The 14693-nt window shown below is 39.5% G+C and overlaps 1 protein-coding gene across 1 annotated transcript in view; it reads left to right on the top strand.

Moving 5' to 3' along the window:
• Positions 1-14693, top strand: part of KIAA0825 (KIAA0825 ortholog) — a 429492-nt gene that overhangs the window by 227346 nt on the left and 187453 nt on the right. Inside the window, exon 20 of the mRNA XM_010831930.1 lies at positions 1758-1852. Coding sequence (XP_010830232.1) covers positions 1758-1852 — 95 coding nt within the window. The remainder of the gene's footprint in view (positions 1-1757; positions 1853-14693) is intronic.

Here is a 14693-nt window from a genome sequence, read left to right as displayed (position 1 = left end):
ATAAGAAAAAAAAATGCTTTGTGTTTGAATATTTACTCAAAATCTTTTTTGATTAGCACGCAAAAGGCCTTGTTCTTGTTTGCATGGTCTGTGCAAATTGACTTTGGAAAAGTTATTTTACCTTCTTTTCTATTTGTCAAACTGATTCATCTTTTCGGTCTGTAAAATTTGACTTTTGACCCGGTCAGTTCACTGTGGGCAGAGGAGGGAACATCTGTTCGACTGTGTCAATGAGAGGCTTGAGAAATCCAGCTTTCCTTAAAATCTTCCTCTCCATGGCCGCTTCCACCCTCCCTCGATATACACAACTCGCAAAATACCTTGCAATCTTTATAAATTTATCTCATTTATCAGGTAAATTAAAAGATACTTTAAAAGTGATCATAAACAGAGCACTGAGCTCCTATTTTCAGTGGCATGAAGTCAGTTAGCTGTTTCATAACCCTAAACACATTTCCGAATTTGAAATGAATTTGTTAATGATCTTAAAGTCAGGATATGTGAAATAAAGTCCATGTGATAAACACCACATATTTTTAATGTCAGAGTATGCTATCGTTTAAGCTGCATATTTCATAGTTACATGCAAAAGATCATCTTCATGCCAAAGTACTTGAAACCTAAAGTTGTTTTTGCTTTGTTCATTCTCCTGGTGTCTTTTTCCCAGTAACCTCCTGACGGACTATTGGAACTAGCAGGGCGGAAGAGAAGGATTGCTTGACCTAGAGCTCTGACGAAAATAAGAATTAAAACAAGGGCCTAATTCGGGATGCAGATAATATTTTTACCATGCTTGTTACAGCCCTCGTCTACATTCATCAATACTGTAGTAGAATAAGACCTTCAAATGCTGACAACCCGGGGCAGAATTCTCCTGCTCTATGACAGGAGTGTAGTGCTCCATTAATCAGCAGGTGACAGGGCATAGTTCTTGTTGGATTTTAAACACTAGCCTGGACTCATATTATCAAAACTATTTAGTTTTAAGAGGAATAAGCATCCATAATACTTAAACACCAAATATATTGCATAAGTTTGAGTTTATTAGCTGCCTTCCTGTGTTGTACATTAGATGCCTCCAACCATAAATAATCATTGTAGCTGTTAAATTATCCTCACTTCATTTAAATAAATGGCATGTTGTATTCAGTTCTGAATTATGAGATTATCTTTCACAGTAATTTTTCTCCTTACTCTATTGTGAAATTATCTATTAAATGAGAAAAAAGAGAATTATATTATTTACACTTACAGGTCCTTATAATTTCCCCTTTAAAGCATTTTCTTAACTGAAAACATTAATATCACTCTCTAATTAAGCTGTGTCTTATAATTTGAGCCATAGTATCAATACTTCCATCTTTTTTTTTTTTTAATCAAACTTCTGGGAGCTAAAAGAAACCTATAAATTTACACATGGAAAAGTTGCCAGTTATTTTGCTTTACAATACAAAGAGTCACACTTTCGGAGAAACTTGTTGGACAAATTCCATTAGCAGTTGGAAGAATATAACGACTGAAGAAATTGATTTATATTTTTATAAATAATGACTGCATCCCCAAATGGATTTATAAATTAATTGCTGTCTTATTGGAATAAAAACCTTCTTCTGTGGACATGATTGATGTTATCTGTCTAAGTCCTTGTTCTACACCCCCCTCCTTCTTAGTTAGTCTATCACAGCTGGAGCTTTAATTTACTGGTCATATTAACTCTGATTAATAACTAACAATAGCGTCTTCTCATTTATCAACAGTCAGCCATCACAAAATGGAACTGGGATTGGTCAGACTTGCTGCCAAATTACCTGGGACTGGATAAGATGACCTTCAGTGTACTGCTCAAAAACAGGTAATAGGACTGGGGACTTGGGGGATGCGTCTGGGGGACGAGGATATATGTCTTTTTTACACAGGGTGCATGTGAGTGTGTGTAGAGACACACATATGTGAAATTATCTGAAGTGTAGTTTCCGAATTTTGTTTTTCTAGAGTAAGCAATTGCAAAAGGCAGAAACATCTTTTTCTGAGATGAAATCGGTTGATTTTAGTCTGAACTTTCAATATTTCTGATGTTGTAAATGTAATAGTTCAGCATTGTAAACACCCAAAGTTATTGACTTGAATGTCATTATAATTCATTAGACTACTATGCCTTTGTTTACAACCATTTAATGAATGCATACAGAATGCCAAGCCAAATCAGCTGGTCTAATCAGAGGAAACATATAAGTAAAACTGTCAAGATTGAGTTTTTTGCGTTGCAGCCGGTCGTTCTGGCACGGCCTTGCCACAGTCTCTGTTGCATGTGACTGTACACACAGACACGCACACACGTACACGTACACCCAGGACAACGCGATAAAACGATCATGCTGGTTCAGCTGAGGAGTCCATACGTGTAATTTATTTTGCACAAAGGTATACATGTTTTCTTTACGTTTTAGATAAATATGTTTTTCCCCACACCTTCAAGGTTTTCAGTGAAAACACTAGTGTAAGTTTTAAGCTTGTTTTTCTCTATCAACTATCACATCTTTACATAAAGTATGTATGTGTGGTTGCTTTTATTCTTCAGGTATTATGTTTATTTATACTTACTTCTATATGTCTTCATGATGTATAATGTATTTTATCATTTTGAAATAATATAAAGCATCATTTTTCATAAAAGACAAATAGAGACAGTGACATAGTAGAATTGTCAATTCATCCTTGAGGAATCTGGGTGCATAAAAGAAAATATCTTGAGAGAGAGATTCTGGTATTTCCCAGATGAAGGTTTTTTTTATTTTTATTTTTTAAAAGGCAGCTTTGTTGCCAAAAAAAAAACAAACTGTAGATTTAAAGTGTGTTGTCACTGTGGTATTCCTAATGTTTCACCCCTGAGTGAAGCTCACCCACCAATCATGGACAAAGTTGAGCAATCCAGAAACTTCCCCATCGAGAACAGAGTTTTCTCTCAGCAAGCTTTCCACCTGGCAGGCAAGGTGCTAAGGGCCAGGGTATAGTTCAGAGTGTTCGCTATTCATGCACACGTCCTCACGGGTGCTCCTGTCTTGTCTCAGAGTTGCTTGGAGAGGTGGGAGGAGAGACCAGATCTTCTGTTGAATCTATGGCTACATAATGTTTGCTGTTAATTAGTTGCTAAGTTGTGCCTGACTCTTTTGGAGCCCTATGGACTGTAGCCCGCCAGGCTCCTCTGTCCATGGGATTTCCCAGGCAAGAATACTGGAGTGGGTTGCCATTTCCTTCTCCAGGGGATCTTCCTGACCCAGGGATCAAATCCACGTCTCCTGCGTTGGCAGGTAGATTCTTGACCACTAAGGCACCAGGGAAGCCCCACAGTATTAACTGGCTATCTGGAAACAAACTAGGGAAGATAAGTCATTTTCCCCGTGATACCTGGGAAGTTTTGAGTTTATGTAGATTTAGCAGTATTGTATTTTACTAAGTTTTGCAGTTGTGAATTGCCTGCTGCCAGTCCACTAAATGGTGCTGTAAGGGCAACACATCCTTCAAAACTTACTATATTTGCTCTAATATACTATATTAGACTCAATATAGTCTAAAAGTAAGACTCAAAACTTACTATATTTACTATATACAAAAGTGAATTGGTAATATTCACTATTCAGTGAATTTGTGTTTTACCCCACATTGCATATTATTTTTGTTTAACAAATTTAGGTATACCTCCATTAGGCTGATAGCTATTAAACTCTATTCCCCTGAGATATTATGTACAGGAATGAGTGGAGAAAAAGAAATCTCACAAGTTTAGCCAGAAGTAGTAACAGGTCAAAACAGTTCTCTTGGAAAAGGGTCATGAATTTTGAACGGGAACAGCTAGATTCTGTTTCTTAGAGTCTTATAAAAATGGTATGAAAGGCATTCTATTTTAAGGTACCACATACCACAAGCTACAATGAATACAGTGAATATAACTGAGCTGCCTTAGAAGAATGAAAGACATCTGAGAGTTTTTAATCTCTTTTAGCACTTTCCTATTTATTTTAAGAATGTTATTTATGAGACCTGATTAATATTGAATTCATAAGGAAGATTTTTTTCCCATTATTTTCTCTGAGAGATTCTTGTTTGGATTTATCTGAAGTGCCAATTTAAAAAATAAATAGGGCATTGAATTTTTTACAACGTGGTTATTTGAAATTACATATTTGAAAATGAGATCACAGAGTATTGAACTTCAAAAATGAGGATTATAGATACTATCCTATATCCAAAAAGTGATACTTTGTACCTACACCTATGATCTTTGCTGGTAGGCAGAGCCAAAGACAAAAACCTAGAGCAACTTAGCTGAATATGCTGTTTTTTTCTCCCCCAGAGTTACTAAACAGTCAGTTACTTCTTTTTCTTTTTCTCTCTTTAATTGGTAATAAATTTATACTAACCCATCCCTGCACTGTGGTTGAGTTCATACATGGTGCCGCAAATGTTGTCTGGGGACTTAATCTTACAAAGAAATGGAACTCAAATCCACAAGCTTGAAAAAAGTCGAGGAGGAGGGAATCCTTTCTATTTACCTCCTAAATTCCTTTGTGCCTGGCCTTCAAATTCAGCATCATAAGCAGACCGTACATGCACTTATTCTCACAAGATTTGATTACCCCGAGTAGACGAGACCTCCCTCACCTCCAGAGCAGGATGGAGGTGGGAAAACAGGATTCCTGGCTTCTTGGGCCAGAGCTGTTGTGAGCTGACCTTAGGAAAGTGATCTCAACTATTCGACTGTGGATTTTCTCATCTTTCAGTCAGTTCAGTTCAGTCGCTCAGTCCTGTCTGACTCTGCGACCCCATGGACCACAGCACGCCAGGCCTCCCTGTCCATCACCAACTCCCAGAGTTCACTCAAACTCATGTGCATCGAGTCAGTGATGCCATCCAGCCATCTCATTCTCTGTCGTCCCCTTCTCCTCCTGCCCCCAATCCCTCCCAGCATCAGGGTCTTTTCAATGAGTCAGCTCTTCGCATCAGGTGGCCAGAGTTTCAGCTTCAACATCAGTCCTTCCAATGAACATCCCAGGACTGATCTCCTTCAGGATGGACTGGTTGGATCTCCTTGCAGTCCAAGGGACTCTCAAGAGTCTTCTGCAACACCACAGTTCAAAAGCATCAATTCATCGGCGCTCAGCTTTCTTTATAGTCCAACTCTCACATCCATACATGACCACTGGAAAAACCATAGCCTTGACTAGATGGACCTTTGTTGGCAAAGTAATGTCTCTGCTTTTCAATATACTGTCTAGTTTGGTCATAACTTTCCTTCCAAGGAGTAAGCGTCTTTTAATTTCATGGCTGCAATCACCATCTGCAGTGATTTTGGAGCCCCCCAAAAATAAAGTCAGCCACTGTCTGCACAGTCGAGAGAATGTTAAAGGAAGATGTGCATTGGTTTTGAAAGTTGAAAAGACAATACATACTTAGAGAAGCAGTAGCATTGGCACAAAGCGGTGTTAGTGTCTGGCTAGGCACCAGTGAAGGTCATTTGGGATTAGTAGGGAGTTGGAGGTGGGAGGTGGTCCAGACAGGTTATACCTGAAGTTATGTCCGTGGAGGTTATGTAAACTCCAGGTATAGACCAATCATGAGGGTCAGAACAAGTGTCAGGTCAGAGGGCAGGCAGCATGCCCACAGGTCTGTGAGACACAGTGAAAACGTGAGCAAGGAGGAGGGTCTAGGACCAGGTGAGGCTTGTAGGGGCTAAAGACTCAAGGGATGAGCCCCGGAGGGATGGTTCAGGTACATGAAAGAGGAGATATGGTGGTGCCGATAATACGTGTATCTGAGACAACACTGACTTGTGTTCCACAAGCGGACTCTGCTGACTCCAGCATCAGAAAATATCCTGAAGTGGCTGGCTGCTTGAGTCCTTGTCCGGGAATGGCCTTCTGCTCACCCTCAGCCCTCATCTCAAAACAGGTCTCTCCAATTCCTGATGTTCGAAGTTCATTGCCTTTCCTGCCCTTTGGATTCTCCAAACTCTTCGCTGTTTTAGGGTCTTGGTACTTGTAATTCTCTCAGCAACTTCCATGGCTGGTGCCATCTTGTCTATCTGGGCACGTGTTACCTCCTCAGAGAGGTCTTGGCTTATCACCTGTCTAAAGTGATCCTCCAAGTCTGCGTTACTGTGGTTTCTCAGTTGAGTTATCACCATCTGAAATCATAGTTTCTGTTTATTGTTGCTTAACTCTGCTCCCCCCCACATCCCCCTACCCCTGCCTCTGGAGTGAAAAATAAAATCCATGAGAATAGGGCCTTGGCTGTCTTAACTCCAGCTGTGTCTTCAGGGCCTAGAATAGCCGTTGGGCACATAGCAGTCTCTGAGTAATATCTGTTGAATTAATTAACGAGCAAATGAGGAATAAGAATACAGAGAAAAAGTCAGCCCTTGACAGATGAATACAGAGTAGGTATTCTCTAAAGGTGGTGTTTGATCAATAGGCATGTTGGAATATGAAGTGTATCCTGCAAAATCTCAAGTAAAAAGTTATCTATGTGCATATTCATTCATTTGGATGAAAAGCAGGTTAATTAAGCTTTGTCTGTTTAAAATACCTGTTTTTTTTTATGTGAAGTTCAGCTCAAATTAAAAGCACAGAACATTGGTCTTTCTTTAATTAATTGATCCAATTCAAGCCATAACCTCTTTAGCAACAAAGTCTGTTCTTTACTCCACGATTCAGATTCAGAAGTCTTTTAATTTTGGGGTGGTAGGGTCTGTATCTGTTAAATGATAGTCATGTTGAAAAATGTAAGATGGAGTTAGCTGACAAAAATATCCAACCAAACCTTTGTAAATGTGTGATTTTCAAGGCATTTAAAGAAATAGGTAGTAGCTGAGACCTCAGAAAAGAGATCCTGAATATGTATGATGATATATGTTTTTCAACTTAGAAGGTTTGCCGTTGTGGAAAATAAAGACTCCTTAGAGGTTAAGAAAATCAGCATATATATCAGTTCTACACCTTTACCTTTAATGCCATATAAGACTAAGTACAGTGATTGTACATTGATCTTTTGAAATAATCAAGGTGCTTTTCACAGTTTCTTACTATTACTTTCCTGCTTTCTTTCTCACCCACTTTAAAATAAATCCAGACTGTCGAATGAGATGGTGATTGCATTTGCAGGAGAGCTCACCAAAAGGAACACTCTATATTCCTTCCTTCGTGGCGAATCTCCAGATTGCCATTTTGATATTGTTTTCTTTGCCGCTGGAACAAATTTATGTCGCTTCTTTTCTCTTTACCTTATTTATTCCAAACTAACTCGCAAGAATTGTGGTGTCGAAAATAACGTGTGAGGACAGTGGAACGCTCTGCTATTTTAACCATCTGAATATACTGCATATGAGTTTGGCTTCGAGTTGAGCAAACACAATTAAATGTGATGGCAGAAACAGCAGAAGGGGTGGTGGTGGCAGATTTCTGGCTATCACTGGGAGGCCTTTCCAGGTGGACAATAACCGTACATCTGAGAGGAAAGAGAGATGAGAAAACACGTTTTAAAAGAGCCACGGATCTGTGGAATTGATTGCTTGCTTTTAATAATAATAATTGTCGACGTGCTTCTCAGCTGTGTTGGATTATCCTGTATGTGCCCTGTGGTGTGTAGAGGGTAGGAAATACTGTCTCTGGCCTTGACCAACACATGCTGTGCTCTCCAATGCGTGTTCTCAGGCGGAGCCGCCGTTAGCACACTGTTTATGGCTGCTCACAGCAGTAAGTTCCTGACGCAGCAGCCAGCTGCCCGGTTATGGAGAGGTGGGTTTAAGGGAAAGAGGAAGCTGATTGTACGAATATACACCTCTGAGCCATTACATCCATCGCACATGCCATGGCATTCCTATGTGGTCCTTTTTTTCCCCAAGCTCTCATTCCCTGGAAAACCCTTTCTTTCCCACCCCCACTCAAATACCTCAAACTCTGACTCTACCTACCATCACCATCTTCCCTAACAGGAGCAGGCTTCCCTTCCGTTTTTAATTCCTGAAGCAGCATGTTTTTTGGACAGAGATTGTCTACAATGTCTTTGCAATACCGAAATTTAACGTTCTGATCCTCGGCATTTTCAGGGCTTAGGGCTTTGGTACATGAATCAAACAAACCCTTCAATATGCATTGTTTCCTGAGCGACTGAACTGAAATGAACTGAACTGAACTTGTATATGTATATAGTACTTTCACAGACGTCTTCCCCTTTGATCCTCATAACAACTAGGTAATGAGAGATAGGTACTTGTGAGGGTCAAAACGATGTGCCCAAGATCACAGACATGAACTAGCATCTGGAAGGCAAAATGAAGGCTTCTGATTCTGTATCTGGTACTTCATCTACAATACTGCACCGTATTCCTGGTCAGTTTCTTCTAGCTTTATTGAGATGTTGTTGACATGCAGCACTGTGTAAGTTTAATAAGGTGTACAGGGTGTTGATTTGGCACACTTATATATTCCAGAATGGCTACCATCTCAGTGCTAACTAACACCTCTGTTACCTCACATAGTTACCATTTCTTTTTTGTGGTGAGAACATGTCAGATCTACTCAGCAACCTTCAAGTATATGATAGAGTAGTATTAACTGTAATCACCACGAGGTATACTAGTCTCATCACTGCAGATTTGTACCTGTAGGTCAAAGTGTGTTTTTTTTTTTATTCTATATTCACTATATAAGTACTGGTGACAGTGAAGACAGAAAACAGAAGACACTTGCCAATTCCATAGACATTTAATTATAACCTTATAAAGGAGGTACTGTGTTACCCTTATTATCCTGATAAAGAATCTAAGGCACACAGCTATGAGCTCTAGGCGATGGTGTTCAGATTCTGGCTCACGCTCCACGTTCTTAACCACTTGTATTACTTTTCTAGAGTTTTGCTTATGTCCATGGAATTCTCCAGGACAGAATGAAAGTGGGTAGTCTTTCCCTTCTCCAGGGGATCTTCCTTACCCAGGGATTGAACCCAGGCCTCTCACACTGCAGGTGGATTCTTTACTAGCTGAGCCACAAGGGAAGCCCAAGAATACTGGAGTGGGTAGCCTATCCCTTCTCCAGCAGATCTTCCTGACCCAGGAATCAAACTGAGGTCTCCTGCATTGCAGGCAGATCCTTTACTAACTGAGCTATCAGGGAAGCCCTTGCTTATGTTACTCCTTCAAATGCTGAAGGGTGTCCTTGAGTGCTAGTCCACAGTATTTTTAGTTCATTGGGAATTTCCACTTTGGTTATCACAATACTTATCTCCCCTCTTCAACCCTTATATCCCTCTCAGCAACTGCCCTGCCATCACCTATTTACCAGGAAAAATAAAATAACCTGAAATGAACCTCCTAGCTTTTCTTCCTAAACTTCGGTTTTGTTTATGTTATCTCCAATCCTTTGCTTCTTGTCTCTAGCCTTGGAGGAAGAAAGCCCTCTTCTCTTTAAAACTTGAGAAGTTGACTGCATTTAGGTTGTAGAGGGTCTGAGGTCTGAGAAATTTGGACTTGAACCACTGGACTTGAAGGAATCATTAAAGCCCGTAAGGAGTGATAGGAAGCATAAAGCTACTTTAGGACATTAATAATAAATGTGGTGGAGAGGTAGGATAATTTAAAAGAAGGAGAACCAGATTAGAGACTGCTGCTAGAGACTGAGGAGATTATATATCACTGATATAAAAGACATTCCTAAGGAAGCTTGGGGGCCCAGCTCAATCTATTCCTAATATTCGTAAAAATAGCTCTGATACTTTCTCTTTGAAGACAGTGTGGCCTAGGTATTTATAAAAAGGTGCCATGCTTATCATTTCTTCAAACTGAGTGTGTCAGTTCAAATCCTCCAAGCAGGGATTAGAGGTCCATGAGGTTTAACAGAAAAAACGCACATGGAGTATAAAGAGGAGAAAACCCAGTTGCTGATCTGATACCTGTGAAAGGAGGGAGGGCAGGGGGGAAGATTAGGTGGGAAGAGCCTCAGATAACAGAGTGGTTCTTGGAAAGTGTTGACAAGGCCAAGGAGGACTCCTTGAGCTTAAGTCGCACAGTGGAAGAGCCCATGTCCTGCAGGAATGGGCTGGTAGTATAAATCCGCTGTGCTCAGACACGGACTGAGACCCACTTGGGAGAAGCATGGCCTGAGCACAGATGCCACAGTAGATGCAGAGAGTGACCGCGAGGGCCCTCACTTGCCGTGCTGACTGCAGCAGGAGGTGAGAGCGGTGCATTTCCATGGCTTCCACAGTGGGGATGCCAAGAATGATTCTGTTACGTGTGGAGAGGTTGTGTGTGTGTGTATTATGTAAGTGAAGAAGGATGAGATTTAAATAAAGCTCTCTATTACTTCAACGAGGTAGAAAACAGACAACCTAAATAAATACGTTAAATGCTATTGACAGAAATGCAGAATTGGCAACATTTTGATGAAAGGAAGGTATAATAATTTTCTCAAAAGCAGCCATGGGAGAATTTTTGCTTGTCAAGTTGAACCAAAATTCACTTTGTAATGAATTTTCTCCTACCTAATTATGCATTCACATACTGGCACTTTGGGGTTCTTGCAACGGATCAAAAGCTATTAAAAAGTTGCTTGAACGGAGTAAATTCTTTTTTCAATAACTATTCTTTAAATCTCTCCCCTGTCAAATTCTGTTCAGACCCCAAAGCCTCTGTGATGTTTTCCTGCAAAAAAGTTTCAGCATAGTTTCTACCAGGAGTAGCTGTCATGGGCCCATTGATTCAGTTTGGCCGTAGATGAAAAGAACATTGACTGCTTTCGGGCTTATTGGTTATCACTGAATATCTCTGTCTATTTTGTTGCTATATCAACATGAAGAGAGGAAATTATCTCTTTGAAGATATGTTTATTATGACATAATTATGAGAGAAATTTAGATCTCTATTAAACATAATTAGTATAAGAACAAATCTGAACAGCTAATAAAATTGTTCACTTTATATAATATTTTATATCACTTTTATATTAACATTATTATAATATGTTTGTAACGTGTTGTATGTAAAATTAGTTAGGATACGAATAGTGCTTTACATTTATACTGTAAATGAAAATCTCACCTTTAAGTACCTTAGGGGTGTAACTCTGAATTTTATTTTTCCATAATACAAGATCTGGTGAAAAAATTAAATCAAGATGTTTTTGCACCCACAATATTTGGATTAATATAAGTTTGAAATTTATTTTGTAATAAACTATAAGCAATGCACGTATGTGACTTCAAATGGTCCAGGAAGTTAAGACATACAATTTGAAAGGTCCTCGCCCCAGCTCCTCAGTCACACAGGTTCCACTGTACTTGCAGCCATTTGAACCATTTCTGGTTTTATTTCTTTTGATTAATAAATGTAAGTGACAGTTTACACCACTAATTTTTTTAGTCTATCAGCTTAAAATTAATATGTATGGGCTCCTTGCAATAGAGGATTTAACTTATACTACCTCTTCCCCTTCCCTTCAAGCTCTGCTAATAAAGTTTTCACTTTAGTTCTTCTACTGCTCACCTTTATGTGATATAACAGAGCCTGTATTTTAAAATCAGTGTCTTTTTTTATTTTAAAAATTTACATAAAGAATAAAGTTCACTCTTTTTGGTGTACAATTCTGAGTTTTGACAAATGCATGAAGTTATTTAATAGCACAATCAAAATACAGAAAATCCCATTTCTCAAAAAATTCCCTCGTGCTGACCCCTTCCAATTTCAGTTCCTCCCCCATCCCAATCCCTGGTAACCACTGATCTGCTCTGGTCTCTATAGTTTGTTTGTCTGTTTTTTACCTTTCAAACTTGTCACTGTAAGAGATTTATACAGTACGTCACCTCTTCAGTCTGGCTTCTCGGTATCATGCGTTTGAGATTCTTGTGCTTGCTTATTCTTCCTCTGGAATAGCAGTCCATTGCCTGAAGGTCGCACTGTCTGTTGATCAGCTTACCTGTTAAAGGACCTTTGGGTTGTTTCCAGTATTTGGTGATTGTGAATAAAGCCTCTGTAACCTTCATGTACAGGTTTTGCATGAATATAGGTTTTTTTAATTTCACTTGGACAATACCTAAGCCTGGGAGTGCTGGGTTGTATGTGGTACAGTTATGTTTGACTTTATAAAGAAACGATATCCTTCTGTATTTTATACTGCCTACAAGAAATCTGATGGTTGATCAGTTCTTCTCCTTTTCATATCCCTGTCGTGTCGACGCTTTCTTGCTGTTATTAAGTAACTCCTCCTCACCAGCTACCCCTGGTCATTCTGAAATGAGATTGTGTCAGTGTGTGAATCTTTGATTTTTCATAGCACCTTCAATATTGTAATCTCCTTCAGATTCAAAGATTTTTTTTCCTATTATAGATTATTCTCTTGGCTCCCCAGTTACATCTATATCCCTTTCTGGAGTTCCTGTAAAGACAGGTGTTCTGACTTACTCTTCCTCAGATACTGGTAGAGGCTTCTTAGACATTGTCTCCTCATTCTCCAACTCTCTATATCCTTCCCACCTCTTTTTTTTGTAACTAAATCATTCAGTTCAGTGACTTTAAGGGATTATCTCAGGTCCCAAGATCAGATACCTTCAGGGGCTGCACAAATAATACCAAAATGTAAAGGCAAGGTATAATACAATAAAGGGAGGTGAGAGCATCTAGATAAAAACATCCAAATTCTTTTTCTTTTTTTTTATTGTTGTGTTAGCTAAATAATGGGCTTCCCTCATAGCTCAGCTGGTAAAGAATCCGCCTGCAGTGTGGGAGACCTGGGTTCTATCCCTGGGTTGGGAAGATACCCTAGAGAAGGGAAAGGCTACCCACTCCAATATTCTGGCCTGGAGAATTCCATGGACTGTATAGTCCAAGGGGTCGCAAAGGGACACGACTGAGCGACTTTCACTTTCACTAGCTAAATGACATGTCATCAGAATGGAGTAGGTCCACCGATATGAACCTCTAAATCTATGGCACTAATTCATCTGTAGCTCCAGTTCTAATTGTTCAATAAGATTCCAGATCACATACACTCGGTTTTTTCACCATAAGGATATTTTAATGTAGTAACTCTCATATCATAAGGAAGTCCTAACATCATAATTATCTTCATCAGGTAAATTCCTCTTTAGAGTTGGGTGATTTCTATTCATAGAACTAACTTTTTTTTTCCTGTCCTCATCTTAGAAACCTTGAATTACTTTGCAAAATTTCCATCTCCTTTCATCTGTATTCCGTTACACACCACATGCCCCCGAGTTTTCCCTCTGAACTTTTCTTAGAGCCACTGCTTTTTTCTGTTAATGCTCCTCTGCTCAAAATCCAGTGCTCTCATCTCCTGATCCTTAGATGTCCTTCCTTCACTTCTTATCCATTTATGTCTGCTGCATTAATATGTTTTTTCCTTAAACTTTTCCTTTGTTATTAAAAACAATTGAAAACAACATTAACATTTTAAAATACAGAAATAGTATGTTTATAATCTAAGTTCACCACCCAGATTCAGTCTTTCATTTTTCCAAGTCCTTTTTCTATGTACACAACACACTTCCTTTTTCCAGCCACAATGAGGAAGGAATCCATCTAAAGTTGTAGGTTCTAAATTCTTCACAAAACTATTTTTGTCATTCATTGATTTTTATTTTCAACAGGGCTTCCCTGGTGGCTCAGACAGTAAAGAGTCTGCCTGCAATGCAGGAGATCTGGTTTCGATCCCTAGATCGGGAAGATGCCCTGGAGACAGGAATAGCTACCCACTCCAGTATTCTCGCTTGGAGAGCCTGGTGGGCTACAATTCATAGGGTTGCTAGCATTATATCAAATTAATGCAGCACAGTTTAGCCATTGCTCCGTTGCTTCAGATCCTTCTTTGTTTCCCTTTTCCATGTTATATTGTCATGAGTGTGTAGGTTACTTCTAATGCACATAGACAAAAGGTAGAATAAAAAGATACAGGCAAACTTGTTTTACAAATTACCAGATATTCAAAGGGATAAGAAGTAAAGTGAAATAAAAAATTTTTCAACATCTTTTTTTTTCTGCTACTTGTCTACTTCAAATTACATTGGCTTCACATTGCCTGAAACTCCTCGAAGCCCCGAAGTCAAGGCGTCCGTCATCCAGTCCTCCCACTTACCAAATGCCTCCTTTATAACAGAGCCCACTGTGCCTTTAATCATTGCCTGACAACCCATGGTTCAAAATCTTCCTCTGCCACTTTATCTAAGCCTCCTTTTTCTTGTTTGTATAAGTGAGATCTTAGCAACACTTTTCTTACTGAGTGGGCAGACCGAAAGGTTAACCTCTAGCAAGTGTTTAGTACAAAGCCCGAAACATAGGAAATGTCCTATGAATATAAATCGTTCTTGTTTTTAGCTATTATTTGGTCCTCTCTGGGCAGACCAGAGTAGGCTGTCAGGGGCCAGGATAAAATTGTAAGACACAGCCCAGACAGTTCAGTTCAGTTCAGTTCAGTCAGTCGCTCAGTTGTGTCCGACTCTTTGCGACCCCATGAATCGCAGCACACCAGGCCTCCCTGTCCATCACTAACTCCCGGAGTTCACTCAGACTCACATCCATCGAGTCAGTGATGCCATCCAGCCATCTCACTCTCTGTTGTCCTCTTCTCCTCCTGCCCCCAATCCCTCCCAGCATCAGAGACTTTTCCAATGAGTCAACTCTTCGCATGAGG

Source organism: Bison bison, unplaced genomic scaffold, assembly GCF_000754665.1.
Source record: "Bison bison bison isolate TAMUID 2011002044 unplaced genomic scaffold, Bison_UMD1.0 scf7180017864533, whole genome shotgun sequence".
NCBI lineage: Eukaryota > Metazoa > Chordata > Mammalia > Artiodactyla > Bovidae > Bison > Bison bison.
Note: the sequence above shows the minus strand (reverse complement) of the source record. Positions and strands in the feature narration are given on the sequence as shown.